Below are 24266 nucleotides of genomic sequence, written 5' to 3'. Positions count from 1 at the left end.
GTTCTAAACATGGCCGTGCTATATCTCTGAGAAAACAGTGACTGTGCCAAAATGGACACTCCTTGCAGGGACGAGAGTTGTCAAAATTAGGGTCCCCAATTTAGATCAGCATTCCCAGCCTGTGGGCCAAAAACTGGATCACAAAGCCTGTGAAAATGGGACCCAGGCTTTTGGGATTTAATTCATTACACATGCTCTGTTTTTTAAAGTGGGTCATTGTACCAAGTCCATTTGGACTTGGTCACCATACCGAAAGGTTTGGCAATCACTGCTATACTGGGAGACCTGGCAACCCTACACATAGCATATGCAATAAAAATGACTTGTGTGCTGCATATAGATGTAACCTCTGGCTTTTCTGTTTTAATTACTAGTTTTAATTACTTTAATTTTTGTGTGTGTGCTGTATTTCTTGTTTCCTACCTTGGGTTATAGCTGTTGAGAGAAAGCCAGGATATATAAATATTTTAAATGTATACATACTCTTTATAAATAGTTGTGCATGCTCACTTTATCCCATGTTGTGTTTCTTTTGGATCTAATGGACATACGTCACAACATTCGGAAACGAGAGTGAGCGCAAACTAATTTTCATGAACACTGAAGGATTGACCTTAGAGTCACCGTACTGCAAAGAAGTTCAGAAGGAGGCTAGAAAGGGAAGCTGTTGAGAGTTCATTAGCAAAGAGAATAGGACGTCCTTACCTCTGATTGAATTAATCATTGCTCTGCATTCATCTGGGCTCTTGACTCCAACCACATTAGGATTCTCAAAATTCTGATTATAGAACATGCTGTAATTAAAGCATGTTTCTACCTACATGTCCCTGTGCCCCAGCTGTGGTTTACAGATCATGACTCTAAAGTACACAAAGCGGTCACTTAACCCCCATCCTTGTTCTGCATGTTGCATTGAAATTATTGGCATCTGGAAGTTTTATGCTGTAAAGGAGTCAGGCAATATCTTTGGGAGAATCATTCTGTCATTGCAGATTTCCATCTCAAAGAAGCTGAGAGAGACCCTCAGGTCACTGGAGCTTACGAAGCAAAACACTCACACACTAGCTCAGAACTGTCAACATGGCAAAGTTTCTATTGACATGTGGCCCAACAGGGGCTGCATGCTTAATGAGGGAATCGATGCATTTGTAATTAAACAGTTGCATACCCACAAAGAGCTAAATATAGCTTCTGTTGGCATGCCGAAGGCTTTAGTGGAGCAGACCAATTGTCCCTCACGTCAGCTATTTACAAGAAGATGTATGGTACCAGCTACTTGCCTTTATTTTGAGGTTGCGTTGGTGACATTATTAATTAATTAGCTCTAGCTTTAAACTGCTTTTTTCTTAAAAAGGAAAAGAAAAACATTTTATGTGTTCAGTAATAAGTGCTCACTTGTTAGCAAACTAAGTTGACCTTCAAACAGAATTTCTCAGAAATTCATAAAACACTAAAACAGGCCATAAAACACTAAAATGTACATGCATGTCTTTTAAAAAAATATGTGATATTTATTTATTACCATTCTTAATCCAGAAGAGGGGTGGGGTGGAGAAGGGGTGGAGAAGGGTAGTCCTAGTAACACCTAGGCACAATGATGCGTATAGTTTCCCCCCCTGGGAGCCAGCACTCAGGGTAAACAGCCCTCTCCCAAGCTTATGACACAATATGCTAAGTTTCCTTCCACTGGATACTATATTTCTATGATGCAGCTTTGTTTTTGATGGTATTTCATTCAACTTATTGTATGATAGCGTCAATTCTCCTGAGAAACATGCTGATCATAACATGCTGTTTTGGGGGATGGGCCCTATGGCATTATACCCTGCTGAGGCCTCTTCCCTCCCCAAACCCTGCCCTCCTCGACTAGGGCTGTGCAGCTTTTTTCGGTATTTTTCGGGTTCAGGTTTAATAAACGAGGAAATTTTTGAAAAACACAAAAAGCCAAATATAATGAATTTGACTTTTTCAAAAAATGAGAAAATTTGGGGGTTCATTAAACCCAAACCCAAAAAATACCTGTCGCAGAGCTGAGCACTGGGCTCCATGGAGCCCAGCGTTCAGGTCTGTGCCTCTGGGGCATTCAGATCCATGTTGCTTGCCAGCTCCAACCTCCGGGGTTCAGATCCATGTTACTTACTGGCTCCGACCTCTGTGTGGAGTTTGGAGCCTGCAGACAGTGTGGATCTGACTCAGGTAAGTAAGGCGGGAGCGGGGAAATGGCAGTGGGGCCAAAGTGGCCCTGAATAATGTCGAAAAAACCCGGCATTATTCAGGATCTGTTTTTTTCCAGCTCCCTTTAATTGCTGCCATTTTTTTTACTTGTAACACATGAAGCTGCCTTATACTGAATCAGACCTTTTGTCCATCAGGCTCAGTATTGCCTACTCAGACTGGCAGCGGCTCTCCAGGGTCTCAGGCTGAGATCTTTCGCATCACCTACTTGCCTGGTCCTTCCAACTGGAGATGCCGGGGATTGAACCTGGGACCATCTGCATGCCTAGCAGATGCTCTACCAATGAGCCACAACCCCCCCTCCCCGGGGTTTGTGGGTTTTTCCAATTCTGCTTTAGCTGAATGCACACCACTACCTCAGACTTCACAAAATCTCCAGGAATTTCCCAGCCTGGAGCTAGTCGAGCCTGGCCCCAATGTATCCTCTGCCAAAGGCCAAAATAGGCCTGGAAAAGGCCCTCCCCCTGCCTTTTACTCACTGAAACCTGGAATGCAAAAGCCACTGAGGGAAATGGTTTCTTAAAGCTACATGTGCTCCTTTTATCATTTTCTGGTCTTTTGAACCCTTGAGTGTATTTTTTTTAGATTTCAGATTTTTCTGCAAACCTGGAACCCTTTTGACGTTTGTAGAAAGATCTGTCTTGCTGTTCACAGCTCCAGTCACCAAATTTAAGTAACCAAAGATTTAGCCAATTTTGCTATTAGAATATAAGATACATTTCAAATAAGCACCGTCTTTTGATGTGAGGCGGTGGTTCACTGGCAAAGCTCTTTCTGTTGCAAGGCAGGGAGTAAAGTTAGTGATGTGCACTTCCAGGGATCAGTCATGCAGCTATGGGGAACAAAAGGAGGTTGTGGGACAAGGTAGTAATAAAATTGCATGTTTTCTTTTAAATAATTAAAAAATGTTATCTTGAGAACCACATTTTTCCTCATTGCAGAGTTGCTGGGAAAAAGACGTCTAAACGTACCAAGTCAATCAATGGATCCCTCTATATCTTCAGGGGACGAATAAACACAGAAGTCATGGAGGTTGAGAATGTGGAAGATGGAACTGGTAAGGGATATTTAAACAGACATTTCTTAATGGGAGTGGACAGTCATGTTCTTTGCTGGCTAAGATAACCCTGGATCCTAGCCTCTGCAGTTGAGAATAATTAATCCAAATGTGTAAATAATGCAGGGATATTTGTGGGGTTCTTTGTTAAGTCTGTTAGCTGCTTTGAAACGTTCCATAGGATCTTCTTAATAATCTGCCTTTTAAAAAGTAGGGTCAGTGTCCTGCAACCTGCCGCTCTTGTCAGCAAAGTTTGAAGCCTTCTTCCAAAGACTCTTCCGCAAATGGAAGCACCACCTACGTTGGAGGAGGCCTCCTTAGGCAGGGGGGAAGGCTCCAGACTTTACTGAGCAGAGGGGCAGAATACGTGCCACTGTAAGTTGTCCAGAGGGAGCACATCTCCTCTTCTCTTTGCTGTGTGGATTCAACATCTTGCCTTGAGTCTCAGTGAGAAAGGCAGACTATAAATAATGTAACTACGAATAAATAAAATCTGCTATATTTCATGTGATCCCTTATGGTTGCGAATGCATAAGAAGGAGGGAATGGAGCTTCGGGCAACTCTTAGATCATCACTAAAAAGTCATCTGTGGTCATTGGGAAGGGATGGATGCTTTCTATAGAGGATGGAGAACCCAAGAAGGTGTCATCCTAGATGCAGAGCTTGAGAAGGTGCAGAAAAGAGCAACCAAAATGTTCAGGGGACTAGAGCAACTGCCCTATGAGGAACAGTTAAAACGATTAGGGCTGTTTAGCCTGGAAAGAAGGTGGTTAAGGGGAGACATGATAGAGGTCTATAAAATTATGCATGGTTTGGAGAGAGTGGACAGGGAGAAGCTTTTCTTCCTCTCTCATTATACTAGAACACGGGGTCATCTGCTGAAGCTGGAGGGTGAGAGTTTCAAAACTGATGATAAAAGGAAGTATTTATTCACACAACTCATACTTAAATTGTGGAACTCCCTGCCCCAGGATGTGGTGATGGCTGCCAACTTGGAAGGCTTTAAGAGGGGAGTGGACATGTTCATGGAAGAGAGGAGTATTCATGACTACTAGTAAAAATGGATACTAGTTATGATGCATACCTATTCTTTCCAGGATCAGAGGAGCATGCCGAATTTATTAGGTGCTGTGGAACACAGGCAGGATGGTGCTGCTGCAGTCGTCTTGTTTGTGGGCTAACTAGAGGCACCTGGTTGACCACTGTGAATAGACTGCTGGACTTGATGGGCCTTGGTCTGATCCAGCATGGCTTTTCTTATGTTCCTGATCAGAAATAAGTTTCATCAGAGGGTTGCTTTGGGGAAAGGGTGGAGTCCAGCAAGTCAGTAACCTCACTACCATTTCCCCAAGTAGGCTGTTGCCAAGTCTCATGCCAAGTCTCATGCCACAGCCATGTTTCACGAAGTCCTTACTCTTCTGTTTCCTCTGGGATGGCAGCTGTAAGGGATAGTACTGTTCGTGTGCCAGGCTTAGCTCAGAGGATTCTAGTTGCTGATCTCAATCTTAGACTGGTCCCTTCCAAGGAAAGCAAGCTCGTAGTGTACTTGGGCATGTGTTCCCAACGGTGAGGCTATCTCAGATTTGCACTCTGTTAAATAAAACCAGAATCCTTTGCTCTAAACAAAGACTTCATACCTGTTTCTTCAAGGAGGCAGGTTGGTCTATTGTCCTTAATTCCAAAGATGGATGTGGTAAACCTGCAAGCCAGTGGGGTGGTTAGAGAGGCAGGCCAGGACTTGGGAGACCCAGTTTCAAATCCCCACTCAACTAGGAAGGTCGCTGGGGCTGCAATGCTGAGCCCACTTGCTAGAAAGTAAGTCCCACTGAACTCAGTGGGATATACGACCTGGATGGCCCAGGCTAGCCTGATCTTGTCAGAACTCTGAAGCTAATCAGGGTTGGCCCTGGTTAGTACTTGGATGGGAGACCACCAAGGAATACCGGGGTTGCTATGCAGACAGAGGAAGGCAATGGCAAAGGCAAACCACCTCTGTTAGTCTCTTGCCTTAAAAACCCTACTGGGTCACCATAAGTCGACTGTGACTTGACAGCACTTTACATACACAAACATGCTTAGAATTGCACTGTAGGTGACCTTGATCCATTGACTCTCTCTCAGCCTAACCAGCATCTCAGCTTTTTGGAAAGATAACATGGAGGATGGGAGAAACATGTATACCACCTTAAGCTTACTTGAGGAAGGTGAGATAAATATGTAACAGATAGATATGGGGTAAATGCTATTATGTCAGAAGTCGCCTACCCTGAATAACCGTGGGGCTTTGCATCATGATGTGTCCAAATTGCCTTCAGGCCTTTATTCAGTTCTTATATTTGAAGTTCTTATATTTTTGTTGTCCTCCTCTGGACACGTTCCAGCTTGTCTACATCTTTCTTAAATTGCGGTGCCCAAAACTGAACACAGTACTCTGCTCTGGTTAGACCTCATCTAGAGTACTGTGTTCAGTTTTGTGCACCGCAATTTAAGAAAGATGTAGACAACCTGGAACGTGTCCAGAGGAGGGCAGCAAAGATGGTGAGGGGTCTGGAGCCAAGTCCTATGAGGAAAGGTTGAAGGAGCTGGGTATGTTTAGCCTGAAGAGGAGAAGACTGAGAGGGGATATGATAACCATCTTCAAGTACTTGAAGGGCTGTCATATAGAAGATGGTGCCAAGTTGTTTTCTATTGCCCCAGAAGGTCGGACCAGAACCAACGGGTGGATATTAAATCAAAAGAGTTTCCGTCTAGACATTAGGAAGAATTTTCTAACAGAGCTGTTCCTTGGTGGAACAGGCTTCCTCGGGAGGTGGTGAGCTCTCTTTCCCTGGAGGCTTTTTAAGAAGAGGTTAGATGGCCATCTGTCAGCAATGCTGATTCTATGACCTTAAGCAGACGATGAGAGGGAGGGCATCTTGGCCATCTTCTGGGCATGGATTAGGGGTCACTGGGGGTGGGGTGGGGGAGGTAGTTGTGAATTTCCTGCATTGTGCAGGGGGTTGGACTAGATGAGCCTGGTGGTCCCTTCCAACTCTATGATTCTATGATTCTAAGCTATTGGAGATGCTTGCCTGGCAGGCTTTGCACCAAGTGTGAGGGACAGCTGTACATTTTCCCACTGGCTCCTTCCAGATGGACTTTCCCCCCCACAAAGTCTCAGAACTTGCCCTCACTGACTCCTCTCGTTTCCCTTGGTATTTTTTGCAGCAGATTACCACAGCAACAATTACACAGTGACAAATGGCTGGAAGATACACAACACTGCCAAAAACAAATGGTTCGTCTGTATGGCCAAGACTGCTGAGGACAAACAGAAGTGGCTGGATGCTATAATCAAGGAACGGGAGCAGAGAGAGAGTAAGTTCGTGACTGGTATTTTTTTTTTTTAATGTGCTGAATGAATAAGGGGAATAAGTGGCTCTGTGTGTGTGTGTGTGTGTGTGTGTTTGTGGAAAACATGGGTTTATCCATCCAAGCAAGGAAGAGATAATTTCTTAAAGTTTCTCTGGATCTTGTGATGTCTTCTTAATACATAATGGTTGAAAAGTTTCTCTTCTTTTCACTTTGCCACTTGGAAATTTCAGCACTTAAGAAGCACCGTGGTTACAGGAATCACACTGCCGGTTTCTGTTGTACTCTGTAGTACCGTATATACTCACGTATAAGCCGACCCGCGTATAAGCCGAGGTGCCTAATTACACCCCAAAAATGGGGGGAAATTAGGCACCCGCGTATAAGCCGAGGGTTGGCTTATACAACCCCCGGGTCGCCTTTCCGCCTGGCCTCCCGGGCCCTAAAGACCCACCCCGACCCCAGTGCCACCCCAGGGGGGGAGGGGGAAGAGCCCCTGAACCCCCTACTTACCGGGAGAGGCGACGATCAGCTGGCGGTGGTGGGCCCTCTCCGGCACGCAGGAGGCCCAGCAGGCCGCTCCTGGCCCGGGGAAGCCGCTCTGGAGGCGGCAGTGGCGGCAAGTTCCCCCCTCCCTCCACCTACCGTATTGACCCGCGTATAGGCCGAGTTGGATTTTTTCAGCCCTTTTTGGGGGCTGAAAAACTCGGCCTATACGCGAGTATATACGGTACTTTGGAACATCATTTTTTACTTAATCGATTTGCAAGACTCTCATTTATAAATAGAATTGTTAAGGAGAAGGTCCAGCCTTCAGCTTTTCACCGCATGCTTCTGTGGGTCTCTCTTTTTCCCCCAGCAGAGAATTTGCATCTTTCTGGAATATAGATGACAAATAAAACATCTGTAGGAACAATCAGAAGTAGATCAAGAGCTGTATCACTTTCTTTCCTTTCAGACGTGAGAGGAAAATCTGCCTTTGTACCCAAAGAGTTTTTGCAATTAAAATCATAATGTCAGCACTGTAGCCTTGCATCTGATTCTGATGCTGTGGACAGACAGGTGTTTCTCAGAACTGTTGAGTTCTGTGTGGTGTAGTGGTTAAGAGCGGTGGTTTGGAGCAGTGGAGTCTGATCTCAAGAACCGGGTTTGATTCCCCACTCCTCCACATGAGCGGCAGAGGCCAATCTGGTGGACTGGATTTGTTTCCGCACTCCTACATACGAAGCCAGCTGGGTGACCTTGGCCTAGTCACAGCTCTCTTAGAGCTCTCTGAGCCCCACCTACTTCACAGGGTGTCTGTTGTGGGGAGGGGAAGGGAAGGTGATTGTAAGCCGGTTTGAGTCTCCCTTAAGTGGTAGAGAAAGTTGGCAAATAAAAACCAACTCTTCTTCTTCCTCTTCCTCTAGGTCTCTAAGCAATTCTTTCTCACTTGGGCAGCCATACCAAATAAGGTGTGGTTTAAATGTTGACAAGGGGGGGGGGAATCATTTTCTAACACACATTGCTCTAGGAACCACCAGAAGCTCTATGATAAAACCATAGATGCTCACCACAGAAGACATGCTCAAAGGTAGGGCAGGAGCTCCCCTTCTCTCTCTCCTCCTTCTTCCCCTTCCCCCACAGTCTTCATTGCCTGTTACTCTGCTGTACAACTTGCTTCTAGGCTGTGTAAGATTCTTCTTCTTCCAGGCCTGCTCTTGGGACACTAAACAGAGTCAGTTATCCTCAATAAATATGTTTGAGCCAATGCAGTGTTATTAGGGTTGCCAGGTCCCCCCAGCCACTGGTGGGGGATGGGAAAGTAGGGTTGCCAGGGTTGGCCTGGATAGTACTTGCATGGGTGACCATCTGGGTAGTCTGTGGTTGCTACGCAGAGACAGGCAATGACAAACCACCCCGGAACATCTTTTCCCTTAAAAACTAGGGTTACCAAGTCTCCCCTGGTTGCCAGAGCCAGGTTGGGAAACTCCTGGAGATTTGGGGGTGGAGCCTGGGAAGGACAGGGACCTCAGTGGGGTGGAGTGCCATAGAATCCATCCTTCATAGCATTCTTTTTCTCTAGGGAACTGTTCTCTGTAGTCTGGAGATGAGCTGTAATTCCAGGGGATCCCCAGGTCCCACCTGGAGGCTGACGTCCCTAAGTGTAATGACTGATGTGCCAGACTATGAATATGATCTGGAAGACCCTGGCTCAAATACCCACTCTGCCATGAAGCTTGTTGGGTGACCTGAGGCCAGTCATTATAACTCAGCCTAACTTACCTCGCACAGTTGGTGTGAGGATGAAAGGGAGGAGGGGGGGAAATGATGTACTCTACCCTGAGCTCCTAAATAAAACAGAAGACACTCTATCAAGAGCCAGTGTGGTGTAGTGGTTAAAACTGGTGGTTTGGAGCGGTGGACTCTGATCTGGAGAACTGGGTTTGATTCCCCACTCCTCCACATGAATTAATCTGGTGAATTGGATCTATTTCCCTACTCTTGCATATTAAGCCAACTGGGTGACCTTGGGCTAGTCACAGCTCTTAGAGCTCTCTCAGCCTCACCTACCTCACAGGGTGTCTGTTGTGGGGAGGGGAAGGGAAGGCGATTGTAAGCCAGTTTGATTCTTCCTTAAGTGGTAGAGAAAGTCGGCATATAAAAACCAACTCTTCTTCTTCTGTTTGGATACTAGGAAGTGTTTTTTTTCCATTGGTAACTGAAAGCAGAAATTGATTTGTCTCTCTTCAGACAACACCAGGCTAGATGATTTAGTTTAATGTAAGTCTGCAGTGTGACTCAACTGCAACAAAGCTAATGCAATTTTTGGCTACGTTGGCAGAAGCAAGGTATCGAAGTCACAAGACTCTGTGCTTGTCAGACCTCTTCCGAAGGCACTGTGGTCACTTTTGGGTACTGCATTTTAGGAAGGGTGCAGACAAGATGGAGAAATAGAGCGTGGTCAGGGAACTGGGAAACATGAGGAAAGGCTGAAGGAAATAGGTTCAGTTAGCCTGTAGAAGAGGACAGACGATAGATAAGATCTCACTCTTCAAATAACAAGACTGGGTCATACCCCAGAGCCTCGATGGATGCAGTAAGGGATAGGTGGAACACTAGGCTGTAGTCTGGCATTGGAACCCAGGACTCCGTCACTGCAAGCAATCCATGCAATAAACCAGAACCGTTAACTATCCTCTTGGTGCCTGCCTTTTTATCAGTGAGGCTGGAGAATGATGAAATGTCCTAGTACAGAAGTGGTCCCTGGCCTCCAGGGGCTTGACAGGCTGTCAAATACAAGAGGGAAAGGATTTGTTCTCTGCTATTCCAGAGGACTCGATCTAATAGGCAATGTTATGGGTGATTAGAGTTGAGTTGAGCATTCACTGAAACCTCCTAATGGTAGTAGCTGATAGTGGGACCAATTTGCTGAGGCAAGGGCTCTCATTGGAGGTCTTCACATAGAGGCAGGACAGCCAAATGGTAGGATGTTTTCAGTCTGGGTTTCCTTCACTGAACAGGGAGTTTGACTAGCTGGTCTGTAAGGCCACTTTCCAAATCTTTGATTCTATTTCAAAAGCCCTTTCTAATCTTAAAATTTGTTTTTTAAAATCAGTGTTCTTTGAATCTTGGAACTTTGTGAAATAACCAAGAGATAGCCAGGAGTGCATATGTTCAGTAAGGAGCTGAAACCGCAGAACAAAGAATGAGAGGGATACATTTGATCAAATGGGGGGAAAGTACATTTCAGACAGTGATGGATTGTTAGATAGTTGACGGTTAGCCTTTCTTTCCTATTGTCAGTGACCATTCATTTCCATTTTGTTATTGAATAGGCATTCCCCCCCCCATCACACTTTGCTAGTGCTGACATTATTTTCAGACTTTGGTTGTACAACGTGATCCACTTCCCACTTGTACAGTCAGTACAAGGTAATGTGCAATGATAAGGGAAACGAACTGCTGATCGGTAAGAAACCGCAGAACAAAGTAATTGAATTAAACTATGAGAGTAGTAAATGAGCCAATGTGGTGTAGTGATTAGAGTGTTGGACTTGGATTTAGGAGGCCCGGGTTCAAATCCCTACTCAGCCATGAAGCTCAACAGGTGACATTGGGGTGGAGTTGTGGTAGGTAGTAATTACTGTGGACAACCTGAAGCTGAGACACTGGAGAGCCGCTTCCGGTCAGAGTACACAAGGTTGACCTTGGTAGTCTGATGTAGTATAATCCTATGTTCAAAGAGCAACTGCATCAAGGTTTGAGAGCTTTTCAAGGCTATGCTCACCTTTGGTGCTGGGATGAGACATCTTGGCTGCCCTTTCTCTTTAGCCTCCATCCTAGAAGGAACTGAGTAAGGGATGCATTGCAATCTTCTGCTTACCTCAGAGCTTGATAATGTTGCAGGCGCGGATAGGCATAGCGTTACATGGGCTGCTTTCTCTCACGACCTGACTTCCCAAATTACCTTTGGCAGAACTTGTCAGCAAGCATAGTTGAGTAACATCATGGTATGGGGGAAGATGGCAATCTGCCAGGATGCTTGCTCTGCCAAAATCCTTTCACCAGACATCAGATAATGAAAACAAATGTAGATTCTGCAAAAGAAAACATTACATATTCTTTTCTGTTGTTGTTGTTTCAACACTTAGGAGCACCTAATGTTGGGGCTTATGCCATATGCTGAGCCGTACTGTTATGACGGTTCTGTTCATCATTTACCCCCCCCCCAAATGTTAGGTAAAATAAATGTATTCATTTACATATTTACCTCATCATTCTTCCCAGTGGGGACCCAAAGCAGTGTATACCATTCTCCCCTCCTTCATTTTTTTCCTCTCATCAACCCTGTGAGATAGGTTAGACCAGTGGTTCCCAAACTTTTCAGGCCACTGCCCCCGTGGTTCCACAAACTCAACCCCAGTGCCCCCCTACCCTATCCAACAACACAGTTGAAGGGGTCCACCTCTAGCACCCCCTGCTGCCCCCTTGCCTCTTGGTGCCCCCTAGGTAATCCTTCCGCCCCCAGGGGTTGGTACTACCCACTTTGGGAACCATTGGGTTAGACTGAGAGAGAATGACTGTGTCAAGGTCACCCATCTAGCTCCGGTGGTAGAGTGGGGATTTGAACCTGGGTCTCCTAGATCTTAAGTCTTATATTCTAACTCGTATGCCATTCTGGAAGTTCGTTCCAAGGCTCTCTTTTCTATGCCTGGCCTAAGGATGAGGAACCTTGGTCCCGGTAGATTATTCCTGTCTGCCCCCTCATTCCATTTGATTTCTGCAGCCTTCTGAATTCCACCAACATGTAAAAGCCCAGCCTCCACAGCTACACCATGTTAGCCATACATTAACACCCTGTCACAATCATTGGTTGCCCATGGGACTTTTCCAGAACTCTTTTCCAGTACATATCTAAAATACAAACTATAGATTCAATGTTATGTGTGTAACTCTGGGATCTCTTAAAAAAGAGACCCCCCAATAGTAATAAGTACTAAAGGGGAGGGGAGTGGCCCTAGAATAATTTAACGGGAAGCTGAAGTGATCACTTTATCATTATTGGAACAGGAAAAGTGCATGTGTTTGGGACACAACTCCCCTCTGTAGACTGTGTAGCCTTGTCAAACCCTGGACAGCAACTAGTTCTGATGGTACACTTTGAGAAGAGATGGTAAAGTTGCCACAGAATGGCTGCTGCCACAGAATGGTTGACTGCCAAGTCCCTTTGCCAGGATGCTGCTATTTTTGCCTTAGGTTGGCAGTGAGGGAGCAAAATGGTTCATATTATATGTTCAGATTTGACCCACAGTCTTCCATTTACTGAAGTTAACAAGCTTAGTCGTTGTCTAGGACTGTCTGACTTAAATTTCCCATATTGCTCAAAGTATTCTCTGTGGCAGAGTCTTGATTTGTTGTTTTGAATGTTTTCTATGGATGTGTGAGTGTGTGTTAGAGACCTTTGTTCTCTCCAGAAATCATGTTCATTCTTTGTCAGCCTGTGTGTGTATTTTAAGTGTCATCAAGTTGCTTCCGACTCATGGCGACCCTGTGAATTGATGTCCTCCAAAACATCCTATCCTTAACAGCCTTGCTCAGGTCTTGCAAACTGAGGGTTTTGGTTTCCTTTATAGAGTCAATCCATCTCTTGTTGGGTCTTCCTCTTTTCCTGCTGCCTTCAACTTTTCCTAGCATGACTGTCTTTTCCAGTGACTCTTGTCTTCTCATAATATGTCCAAAGTACGACGGCCTCAGTTTAGTCATTTTAGCTTCTAGGGTCAGTTCAGCCTTGATTTGATCTATAACCCACTGATTTGTTTTTGTTTTTTGGCAGTCCATGGTATCTGCAACACTCTCCTCCAACACCACATTTCAAAGGAATCTACTTTCTTCCTATCAGCATTGTCAGCCTATCTCAAGGGATTTTACCCAGTAGTTAATTTTGCAAAAAGACTCCCGAGGATTCTTAGCCTGTTGTATCAAAACTAATTGTCTCATGATGCCTTAAATAATTACTCTGAAAGATAAAGACAGGGCAGGATATAAGTGTAAATAATAAATAAAATAAATAAAGTTACCACCTCTCTGCTTCCACACACTAACTGTCCACATCATCGTAGCCTTGGTCACACTTTACTATGTGGGTCATCCTTCATTGTGCAGAAAATTTCTACACCAGCCTCAGATTCTTTGAGGGATATCGGGTACAGGTGTACAAAACTTTGTGAGGAATCTTTGAAGAAAACCAAACTACCTGTTACACCTGGGGTGTGAGAATCACCAAGCAATCACAACCTCTGTCCCTAAGAGTCCACAGCCAAGTGTCTGGTAGTGGGTTGGATATTGCACTGCCCAGACTGGGAGTGATGAAATGTAAACACTTTGGGGGACGAGGTGTATTTTGGATCAAATCTTGTGCACTGGCCATGACCTAAATGGCCCAGGCTAGCCTGATCTCAGAAGCTAAGCAGGATCAGCCCTGGTGAGTAATTGGATGGGAGACCACCAAGGAAGTCCAGGGTTGCTATGCAGAGGCAGGCAAAACATCTCTGAACCTCACTTGCCTTGAAAACCCTACTGGGTTGCCAGAGGTCTGCTGTGACTTGACAGCACTTTCAACCACCACTTGTGCATTGTCAGGGTGTGGGCCTTGCATTACAATGGAATAGAACCCATGATACCCTCTGAGGACGAACAGAAAGGAGAAATCCCTCATAGAGTTTATATTTATTCTCTCACTGTGCCACTGAAAAATGCAATCTCTCCATCAAAACTGGAAGGTTTCTCTCTGGAGAATCAAAAGTCGTCTTTCTATGATCTGTCTGTCTGTGTGGCTTCAGTTTTAGGCTTTGTAGCGGATTTGTTGTTTGATCTGGGAAACCTTGCTCTGTATTTCAGGTCTGAAGTTAGGCATGGAGAGGGATGCCTATGTCATGATCGCTGAGAAAGGGGAGAAGCTGTACCACATGATGATGAACAAGAAAGTGAACCTTATCAAAGACAGGAGGAGAAAATTAAGCACTGTTCCCAAGTGCTTTCTTGGCAAGTAAGTGACCGTTTGGGTTGAAAAGGCCCTTTCATAGCAATTAACGGAAAGGACTGCGGGGTTTTCTGTGCATGGTATTGTGAAGCTGAATCAGGCATGCTTTGATGGGACTTAATTGGAAAGGTCTTTAACCTCCATTACAATTAGTTTATTAAAATTAATCATTCATTCCTTCTTCGTGCTCTTGGTGCGTGTGATGGCAGCAGATCTGATAGCGGGAAGGGGGGAATAACTCACAAGTGTCGTTTCAGATCTGCAGGAAGAGAAATTACATGCGCAACGATTGAAAATGCTTTTGACAGTGTATCTTCCTGTCTTTCTACTTCTCCTCTTTTTTAATTTAGAAAAGTACACTTTTTTTCCATTGCTCTTTGGACTTCCCAAGAGCTGTGTCTGCTTCAGTATCAAATCCAGATGCACAGATTTAGCAGGACGCCTCCTGTCTTGGGAAAGACAAAACACTTTTTCAAACAGTGCGTGTGTGTGTGTGTGTGTGTGTGTGTGTGTGTGTGTGTGTGTGGACTATCATAGCCGGCCAGACTTTAGGAAGTTATTTTGAAGGGGGGGGAATAGAGAGAGACTGTTCGTAGCAGCAGTATGCTTCAATATTTGGCATGAATCTGTGGAGTCGCTGGAGGTAATCTGAGAGGGAGCCAGTGTAGTGTAGTGGTTAAGAGCAGCAGACTCTAATCTAGAGAACCTGGTTTGTTTCCCCACTCCTCCACATGAAACCTGCTGGGTGACCTTGGGCTAGTTACAAATCTCTCCAAACTCTCTCAGCCTCACCTACCTCACAAGCTGGCTGTTGTGGGGGGTGGGGAGGGAAGGTGATTGTAAGCTGTTTTGAGACTCCTTAAAGTTAGAGAAACGCAGGGTATAAAAACCAACTCTCCTCCCCCTCCTCTTCCATCTTGGCCATTCAGAACCAAAATTATCATCTAGGAAGTCTGTTCTAGGGGCAGCTTATCCAGCTGTCTTGCTTCCATCTTGTTTCCTTGAGCATCGTAACAAGGCAGTTTCAGTGTTGTGGAGCAGAAGGGAGGCTGTGCCCTACCGAAGGGCAGACTGGAAAGGAAGGGTGGTATTTCTGGCATGGCAGAGTCGCACAGCCAACTTTGATAACTTGGGGGGGGAGGACGGGTAAGACTTTCCATGTTTGGCAGACTGGGGAGGGACACCCATAGTGGAGCGTTCTTTGATATTTGGATGGATATTTTTGCTCTCCATTTTACAGATAAAACAAACTCCCAGCTGCAGAATTCCTTGTCGTTCTGCTTTTTTATCTTGTTTCTTGGGGTGGTGGAGGTGGTGGTAAATATTTCTCCCTGGTTTTTTAATTGTCTGCTCCGCCCGGTATCGTGGCCTAAAAATATCCGCAAAGCTGCTGCCACAGTGCGTTTTTACATCTTGATGTGAAAGCTTCCTCCTTCCATGTTTTAGTCCTGGGCTCTAGATATGGAGCTATCAGCATGCCTTAATCTTATCCTGTAGCAATCTTGCTATTTCAGGCATTGCTCCCTAATCCCTCCGAGGAAAAAAAAAAAAGGGGGGGGGAACCCCAGGAGAAAATTCTTTGTGGATTGCTAACTATAGCAACTCTGAGGCTATTCTAGTCCTGACCACCCAGCAGAGCTCAGCCGATCCACTTCAATCAACTGGACCAAGACCTCGCTGCAATCCTGTTATTTCACATCTGGCGTTCCCTTAAACAGACCCCCTTTCCCGTCTCCAAAGCTTGACCTGCATATTTTCTTGCCATTCCAGACTTAAATACCAGACAAGCCTCTTGTTATGCATATCAAATTCACGCTTGTAGTTTGTTTGACAGTTCTGAGTGTATACATTGCTGTCGGCAGAGAATTTGGTTTTGGCCGCAAACATATTTGCTCATTTTGTAACAGCCTCGCTTAATTCTCTCCTGATCCTGACTTACTTCAGTTTCGAATCAAAGTTGAGTCTGACGTAAGGTTTTCTAATCATGCGTGTGACTGCTGGAAGTAATCCCATGGGCACTTGACCATTGCCGGATGGTTCAGCAGCATAGACCTTTGAGGCCTGGCAGTTTTTCACCAATCTTCCTATGCTAAAGGAAGTACTGTTGAGTTATAAAAGATTTTGGGCCATTGCTTTTTGCTGACACAAAAGAAGAAGAGTTGGTTTTTATATGCCAACTTTCTCTACCATTTAAGGAAGAATCAAACCAGCTTACAATCACCTTCCCTTCCCCTCCCCACAACAGACACCCTGTGAGGTAGGTAGTGGTTAAGAGCGGTGGTTTGGAGCGGTGGACTCTAATCTGGAGAACCGGGTTTGATTCCTACTCCTCTACATGAGCAGCTGATGCTAATCTGGTGAACTAGGTTGGTTTCCTCACTCCTACACATGAAGCCAGCTGGGTGACCTTGGGCTAGTCACACTCTCTCAGCCCCACCTACCTCACAGGGCGTCTTTTGTGGGGAGGGGAAGGGAAGGTGATTGTAAGTTGGTTTGATTCTTCCTTAAGTGGTAGAGACAGTCAGCATATAAAAACTAATTCTTTTTCTTTTTTATCAGTAGCCTGACTTAGTGTAAGGCAGCTTAAACTGCAAATAAACAAATACCACAAGTGATCAGAAAAGTCTGGGTGTGAGGCAAAAGGCTGTGGGAGAGAACTTCAGAAGATAAAGTGCCACCACAGAGAAGGCTATGTCTCTGGTAACTACCCCTTTAGTCTCTGAAGGTGAAGGTATACAAAGTAGGGCCTCTGTTGAAGATCTGAATTGACTAATATGTTTATCTTGCAGTACTTCATTTCAATTAGTATATTTATCATGCTTGTTTTGTGTGTGTGTGTGTGTGTGTGTTTGCCATCAAGTCACAGCTGACTTATGGTGACACCATAGGGTTTTCAAAGCAAGAGACTTTTGGAGGTGATTTGCCATTGCCTGCCTCTGAGTCAAGACTCTGGTATTCCTTGGCGTTCTCCCATCCAAATACTAGCCAGGGTCAGGGCTGAGAGTCTCTGACTGCCCCAAGGTCACTCAGCAAGCTTCCATGGGGCGAGTGGGGATTTGAATCTGGTTTTCCCAGATCCTAGTCTGACATCTTAACCACTACACCATGCTGGCTGTCATCTTGCTTGTAGTCATATCTTATAAAGCCAAATTCACATGATGGAATGCTGTTTCCAAAAGGGGGGGGGGAAACCCCCACTTCCCTGCACCATAGAACCCTTCTCCCTGATATGGTAGTTTTTTATATGGAGGAACATTCTGTCTTATGAGTTCCCATCTTCAGTCCAAAGAGGTACATCCCAGGCACAAGAGTTTACCATGCTGGTGAGATTTCTGCAAACACCTTCCTGCATGTACATTAATCATCTCCCTATCTTGTTGAAGATCATGATGACAGCGCTTGCTCTTTAGGGCCTAAAGGTATTTTTCTGAGAATGCGGGAATCGTCTGTGTAAACATGCGCTTGTACTTGAAAGAGTTTACCTCTAAGTAAACTCTGCAGGTGCAGATAATACAGGTGATCATTTATGAATCACAGTTCAACATGTTATTATTCCATGAAGAGTGTGTAGTAGTTGCAAAGCTTGGAGACCGGGACCTTTCAGTGTAGAAAAAGATGAAAGGGGGGACGTGGTAGAGGTTTATAAAATTATGCAGAGAGAGTGGATGGAGAGAACTTTTTCTCCCACTTCCAAAATTCTCAAACTTGGGTGCACCCAGTGAAGTTGATATTCAGGGTGAACAAAAGGAAGTACTTCTTTACTCAATGAGTGATTCAGATGTGGAATTCGTTACCAGAAGATGTTGTGATGGCATCAAAAAGGGATTTGATAAATTCATGGAGGATGAAAACCTCTGAATACCAATAATAGGAGGCACCTTTGGGGGAAGATCTCTGTGCTCTGTTGTTAGCCCTCCATAGAAATCAGTTGGCCAGAATGGATGCCGGACAGAATGCTGGAGTAGATAGACCACTGATTTGATCCAGCAGGGCTCTTCTTAGGTTCCTGTGATTTATTCTTATAATGATAATTTAGGCACACCATGGTAAACCTTGTGTGACTCACAAGGCACACAAACTATTTATATTATTTATGTACTTTACTTTACATCCTGCCTTTCTCCCCAATGGGGACTGAAACGGCTTACATTGTTCTCTCCTCCATTTTATCCTCACAACCATGTGAGATAGGTCAGGCTGAGAATGTGTGACTGGCCCCATGGTCACCCAGCAGGTTTCCATGGCAGAGTAGGGATTTGAACCTGGATCAACCAGATCCTAGTCCAGAGGTTTAACCATGACACCCCACTAGCAAACAAAGAGTGGAAGCACAGTGGCATGTGTCCTACTAAGGCCCAAGGAACCTTCTTCCAGTTTAAAGAACCTTCTTCCAAGGTAAGGGGCTTTTCCCTTGGAGGAAGAGCTAGTTTAGTTGACGCAAGTCTTTTTGGGCTAGAGGAAGACTTTAGACTTTGCTCAGAAGGGTGATAGGACACTTGGTAGTGTTGGAGTGCTTTTGAAAAAATGTTCTGGGAAGAAAATACAATAATAATTAAAGGAAGCCAACAGATGATGCGGTAATATAATACATAATACTGGAAGAACAGAAGAAAAAAAGTTCTTGCTATTGACATCTGTCCATTCTTTGCCAACCTTATTTTTATCTCCCTGCCTCTGCCTATAGACACATAGACTCTGACAGGGTCAGTTAATTCAGCCATATCTGCCATGCATCAAATATGGGACAGCCATTCCTTTGACATTGGGAGAACACATTTCCTCTACATTCGCACAAGCAGTTGCCAGATTCGGACAAACAGTTCTGCTGTTGTAATGGAATGTGAATGAAACCCCTTTGGAGATTAAAATGCAGTCCTTCTGCACATTCTTTGATTGTGTTTTAAGTGCTGAAATAGCAGTCAAAGAGAGTCAGTTTCTTGGCAGATTCCCAGCATCTCCCTTTAAAAAACACACACACCAAAACAGAAAAAGTCTCCAGGACTATTTCTGGTTCATGCACTTATTTGCTTGCAGGGCAAAGCACTTGCTAATTTTGCTGTGTACCAAATGTTTCAGAAGTCTGAAAAGTAGCACTTTTGAAAACCGTATTTCTAAAGCTCTGGAAATTTGGAAACAACATGAATGTCTCACCCTTTTTTTGCAGCTTGGTATATAAAGGGCTTTTCTGCATGCTCAACTTACTCCAGATTTTCTTACTCAAGATTTTCTGGAGTAAGCACTTGGAAGCATTGTTGTTCTGCGTGTCTGCCCCCCACCCCTGTGCATTTTCACAGTTGGGGGGGTCAGTTTATTTTCTTCCACATGTGCCTTTAATAATGAAGGTTCTCAAGGGAGGGTGCTGTTATCATGGTAGCGTCACAGCACACAGACACCCTGTTTTTAAAAAAGGGCACTAAATATGAATATATATTTCTGGAGTGTGTAAATATAGGCTTAGGAGGTTCTCTGAATTCCCAGCTTTCATTTTTTTAAAAAGTAAGTCTCTAGTACTTTTCCTCGCAGAGATATGTCTTTTTCCTTATATCTCCATGAGGGAGGGGGATAGAGACCTACCTTTTCTTTAAAAAAAAAAAAAGAAAATTGAGAATTCAGAGGATCTCCTAAGCTTATTGTTACAATGCTCCAGAAATATATTGATATTTTAGAGCCATTAAAAACAAAATAAATAACTTTTCTTTAGGATGGAGGGGGGAGAGGGAGTGGTTTGACCATGACAGTCCAATCATCAATCAGTGGGATGGAGGTGGGTGGCAGTGGGCAGGACAAAGAAAACCTACAGAAACATTATGCACAAGGAAACAGCCAGCTCAAAATCAGCTTTCAGAAAGAAAAAAACATCGGGGTAAAAGTGGTCTCAAAAGAACCAGGGGAAAAACTGGGGGACGAGGAATAAAAAACTCAAAGTGAAAATTAGAGACACAACAATGTGTGCAGAAATCAGGGGACAAATTGAAGCAGTATGGGGCCAGAACCGATGAAAAAAACCCTTGCAGAAATGCCCAAAGAGAAAACGGCTTTAAATTATAGCAACTGGAAATTTCAGGATAGTGAAGGAGAGTTTTCATCCAAGACATTGGGCATTGATTCACCTTTTGCCCTTTCCTGAATTAATACTTTTTAAAATGTCTCTCTCTTCTACTACTAAGTGCCTCAGGGCTGCTCACAACAAATTTCAGTACAGTAATAACAAAATCCTGATAAAACTATGAATCAATTGAACACAAAGCATTACAGCAGGAAAAGCAGCACTGCAGAGGTCCGCACCCTTTTTAAGACAACTAAAAACACTTCCAAGCTTCCAAAGGCCTAATTCTCAACAGCCTAGTAATTAGAATTGGCAGCACCCTGGTGGGAGTGGGGGTCCCCCGCCTCCCACTGGTGTTTCCTGCTGCCACTTTGAACAATGGGAGAGAAAGATAACACAGCAGCAGTTGGCCAACTGTGTGATGTCGTTTCTGGAAAAACCTGGAATTGACATCACACCTCTCTAGGAATTGGCTGAAACTTCCCTGGAATTGATGCCAGTCCTCTTTAGGAATTGTCATTGGTAGAAGAGATAATCTAAAATTCCAGTGGGACAGATCTGACAGATAAATGAACTCTGGTGCATTATGAATTCTGTTTGGATACAGTTGCCTGAGGTGCAAAATAACTGTGCATGCCTTCATTTATAACCCTCTACAACACTTTTTTAAACGTTCCTTTTGTTTATGAAAGGGCTACCAAAGACTTAGATGAATCAGCCACTCATAAACACAGGCTAAAAATAGGAGGTTCAGGGTCTGTAATTGGATGCTTGGGTGCTGGTTTTGATAAGCAACAAACCTACGCAAGCTGGAAGAATTATAGCTGTTTTATTGAACACAGATTTCCTCAGCATTGTGCTGCTTTTCGACTTTTTTGTATGCATTGTGTGTATTTTGGACAGTTGTGGAAAAATTGCTACCCAAGTTGGCAAACAGCAGACTCCCTTCCAGTGTCCCAGCCATTCAGTTAACTTTTTTTCTGTACCCATTCTCTTTCTGTCTCTCTTCATTGCTACTTACAACGCGGAGAAGAAAACAATTATGTTGTAGTGGGAAAAATATTTATTGTATTTCTCTCAGAGATCCCTTTCACACTTTGCTTTGTTGGGGAGATCTAAAACAATATATAAAAATATTTTAATTTTTTTTCATAAACACACAGAAAGTTAAAAACTGTAGTCAGTTCAATTCAGTGCCAATTGAGCATAGCAATACTGTTGTACAGGAGCTATGCAATATTCTTTTTCCCACTGCACCATCGTTTTTTCTTCTCTGCTTTGACTCTGTATTGGTGTCCCCCCCCCTTGCCATTGCTACGTAAAATCACAGTCTATACAGATTTCAACTCTAACTGGTATTGTGCACTGTGATTCCCTGTTCACTCAAAATCAATGTAGCACTGAAACCCGACTACCACCAGAAAATTTAGCCCCATATTGATTTTTCCCATCCCCAACAGAAGTATGGTGTACAGATCACGCGAAGTGATGGTATCACTTTACTCTGCTCTGGTTAGACCTCACCTAGAGTACTGTGTTCAGTTTTGGGCGCCACAATGTAAGAAAGATGTAGACAAGCTGGGACGTGTCCAGAGGAGGGCAACAAAGGTGGTGAGGGGTCTGGAGACCCAAGTCCTGTGAGGAAAGGTTGAAGGAGCTGGATATGTTTAGCCTGAAGAGGAGAAGCTGAGAGGGGATATGATAGCCATCTTCAAGTACTTGAAGGGCTGTCATATAGAGGAGGGTGCGGAGTTGTTTTCTGTTGCCCCAGAAGGTCGGACCAGAACCAACGGGTTGAAATTAAATCAAAAGAGTTTCCATCTAGACATTAGGAAGAATTTTCTGACAGTTAGAGCGGTTTCTCAGTGGAACAGGCTTCCTCGGGAGGTGGTAAGTGCTCCTTCCCTGGAGGTTTTAAAGAAGAGTTTAGATGGCCATTTGTCAGCAATGCTGATTCTATGACCTTAAGCAGATGATGAGAGGAAGGGCATCTTGGCCATGGAGCAGGGGTCACCAGGGGTGTGGTGGTGGGGAAGTGGTTGTGAATTTCCTGCATTGTGCAGGGAGTTGGACTAGATGATCCTGATGGTCCCTTCCAACTCTATGATTCTATGATCCCAGCTGTAATATATAGTTCAGCTTATCTCATAGACTGCTATTACACTGTACATTTATTTGCTTCTAGTCCACATCATTGGCTAGTTGAAGAAAGTGGGGGCTGTGGCTAAGGGTGAGACCGTGGCTCAGTGCTAGAGGAATTGCTTGGAATGCAGAAGGTCCCAGGCTCAATCCCCGGTATCTCTACTTAAAGGATTTGGCAGCAGGTGATACGAAAGTCCTCTGCCGGAGACCCTGGAGAGCTGCTGCCAGTCTGAGTAGGCAATACTGACTTTGATATACCACAGGTCTGATTCAGTATAAGGTAGCTTCATGTTTTCAAAGTGGAGTTGTGTACATGTTCCTGAGCACAGCTGTGCTGATGGGATAAGGGAAGCAGGATGATTTCACATCCTTCCTCTTCCTGACTGCGGCCTCTGACACACACAGTCGTTTATCCTTTCAGGTGTTGTGATGCTAGAAATGATCTTTCTGAGGTTGGATTGCAAAGGGCGAAACAAGTGCTAAGGAAATCCACATGACTTTTATTGGCAGTTGGTTGGGTACAAGCCACTGATTTTTCAAAAAACCTGTACTTCCTCTATCGCAAGCACAGCTCTGCTGAGGAAAGGGGTTTTTTTCCTCCTCTTGTACCTTCTCATTCCGGCCCACCAATCTTCATGGCTGTTCCTCTGCTTAGATTCCCCCAACACCCCAGGAATTATATTTCTGGGATAGGAAGGGGCTGCATGAATATGCTTTCTGCACAGGGGTTATTGAATAGAAGAAGAAGAAGAGTTGGTTTTTATATCCTGCTTTTCTCTACCTTTAAGGAGTCTCAAAGCGGCTTAAAATCTTCCCTTCCCCCCACAGCTTCCCTTTCCCCCCCACACACACAACAGACACCTTGTGAGGTAGGTGGGAGAACTGTGACTTGCTCAAGGTTATCCAGCTGGCTGTGTGTAGGAGTGGGGAATCAAACCAGGTTCTCCAGATTAGAGTCTTCCGCTCTTAACCACTACACACCACTACCTGCCAAACCCACTATGGGAGGCCTTGGCTCAAAGGTGGGAGAGCCCCCAATGTTATCTTTGTGAAAGCATTCTGATGTTGGGAGGCAGTAGAGTTGTGTGTGTGTGTGTGTGTGTCAGTGTTAACTGAAAGCTGGTTGAGTGAGTCTGCCTTGATTTGCCCTCAAGTCTATCAGATGAAATCCCCAAATGTACTATACTGTATGCTTATTAAGAAAATCCATCCAGCATCATATTTATGGTTTGTCAGGATAATACCCCTGAGATTGCTTTCATAGTTCAGATTGTGGGCTGAAGCACAGTAAAACAGGAAACCGCCCATGCAGACCTTTTCTATTTTAAAAGAATGTCAGCAAAGCCCACCATTTGTGGTCATTTCGATGCAGTGGATCTGTCTTTTACTATGTGTTTGAACAACTAAATATATGGAATTCAGTGAAATAGTGGGCAAAAAATTTCCAGGGGTAATTTCCCCCCCACAGCAGAACATTTATCTAGGGGTTTGGAAGACCACTCCTTGTCTCTTCCCATTTTTGCAGGGGTCTAGAATGCATGTCCGTCGGTTTGCTTTGCTTGTCCAAAGGGAACATGGAACTAATTTAGGTTGCGGCTCTGCTTCTCTCTGCAGTGACTTTGTATCTTGGCTTATCGAAATCGGAGAGATAAGCAAACCAGAGGAAGGGGTCAACCTGGGACAAGCTTTGCTGGAAAATGGTATCATTCATCATGGTGAGTGCTTTGTATTGCAGCAAAAGATGCTATCGGGTATAGTAACTTACAAGAGGCAGGAGCCTTTAAAACACACGCACGCACACACACACCCTCACACACACAGAGAGAGAGTTATCCCAAAGATGCTTAGGCATTTACAGTCTCTAACTTTGAGAGGTATCAGTGGGAATGATATGCTTGCTGAGACCAACACT

At 44.4% G+C, this 24266-nt stretch overlaps 1 protein-coding gene across 1 annotated transcript in view; it reads left to right on the top strand.

Annotated features, from left to right (window-relative positions):
• Positions 1–24266, top strand: part of PREX1 (phosphatidylinositol-3,4,5-trisphosphate dependent Rac exchange factor 1) — a 266433-nt gene that overhangs the window by 152771 nt on the left and 89396 nt on the right. Inside the window, exons 8-11 of the mRNA XM_056843986.1 lie at positions 3177–3292; positions 6501–6650; positions 14025–14172; positions 23969–24069. Coding sequence (XP_056699964.1) covers positions 3177–3292; positions 6501–6650; positions 14025–14172; positions 23969–24069 — 515 coding nt within the window. The remainder of the gene's footprint in view (positions 1–3176; positions 3293–6500; positions 6651–14024; positions 14173–23968; positions 24070–24266) is intronic.

Source organism: Euleptes europaea, chromosome 2, assembly GCF_029931775.1.
Source record: "Euleptes europaea isolate rEulEur1 chromosome 2, rEulEur1.hap1, whole genome shotgun sequence".
Classification (NCBI taxonomy): Eukaryota; Metazoa; Chordata; class Lepidosauria; order Squamata; family Sphaerodactylidae; genus Euleptes; species Euleptes europaea.
Note: the sequence above shows the minus strand (reverse complement) of the source record. Positions and strands in the feature narration are given on the sequence as shown.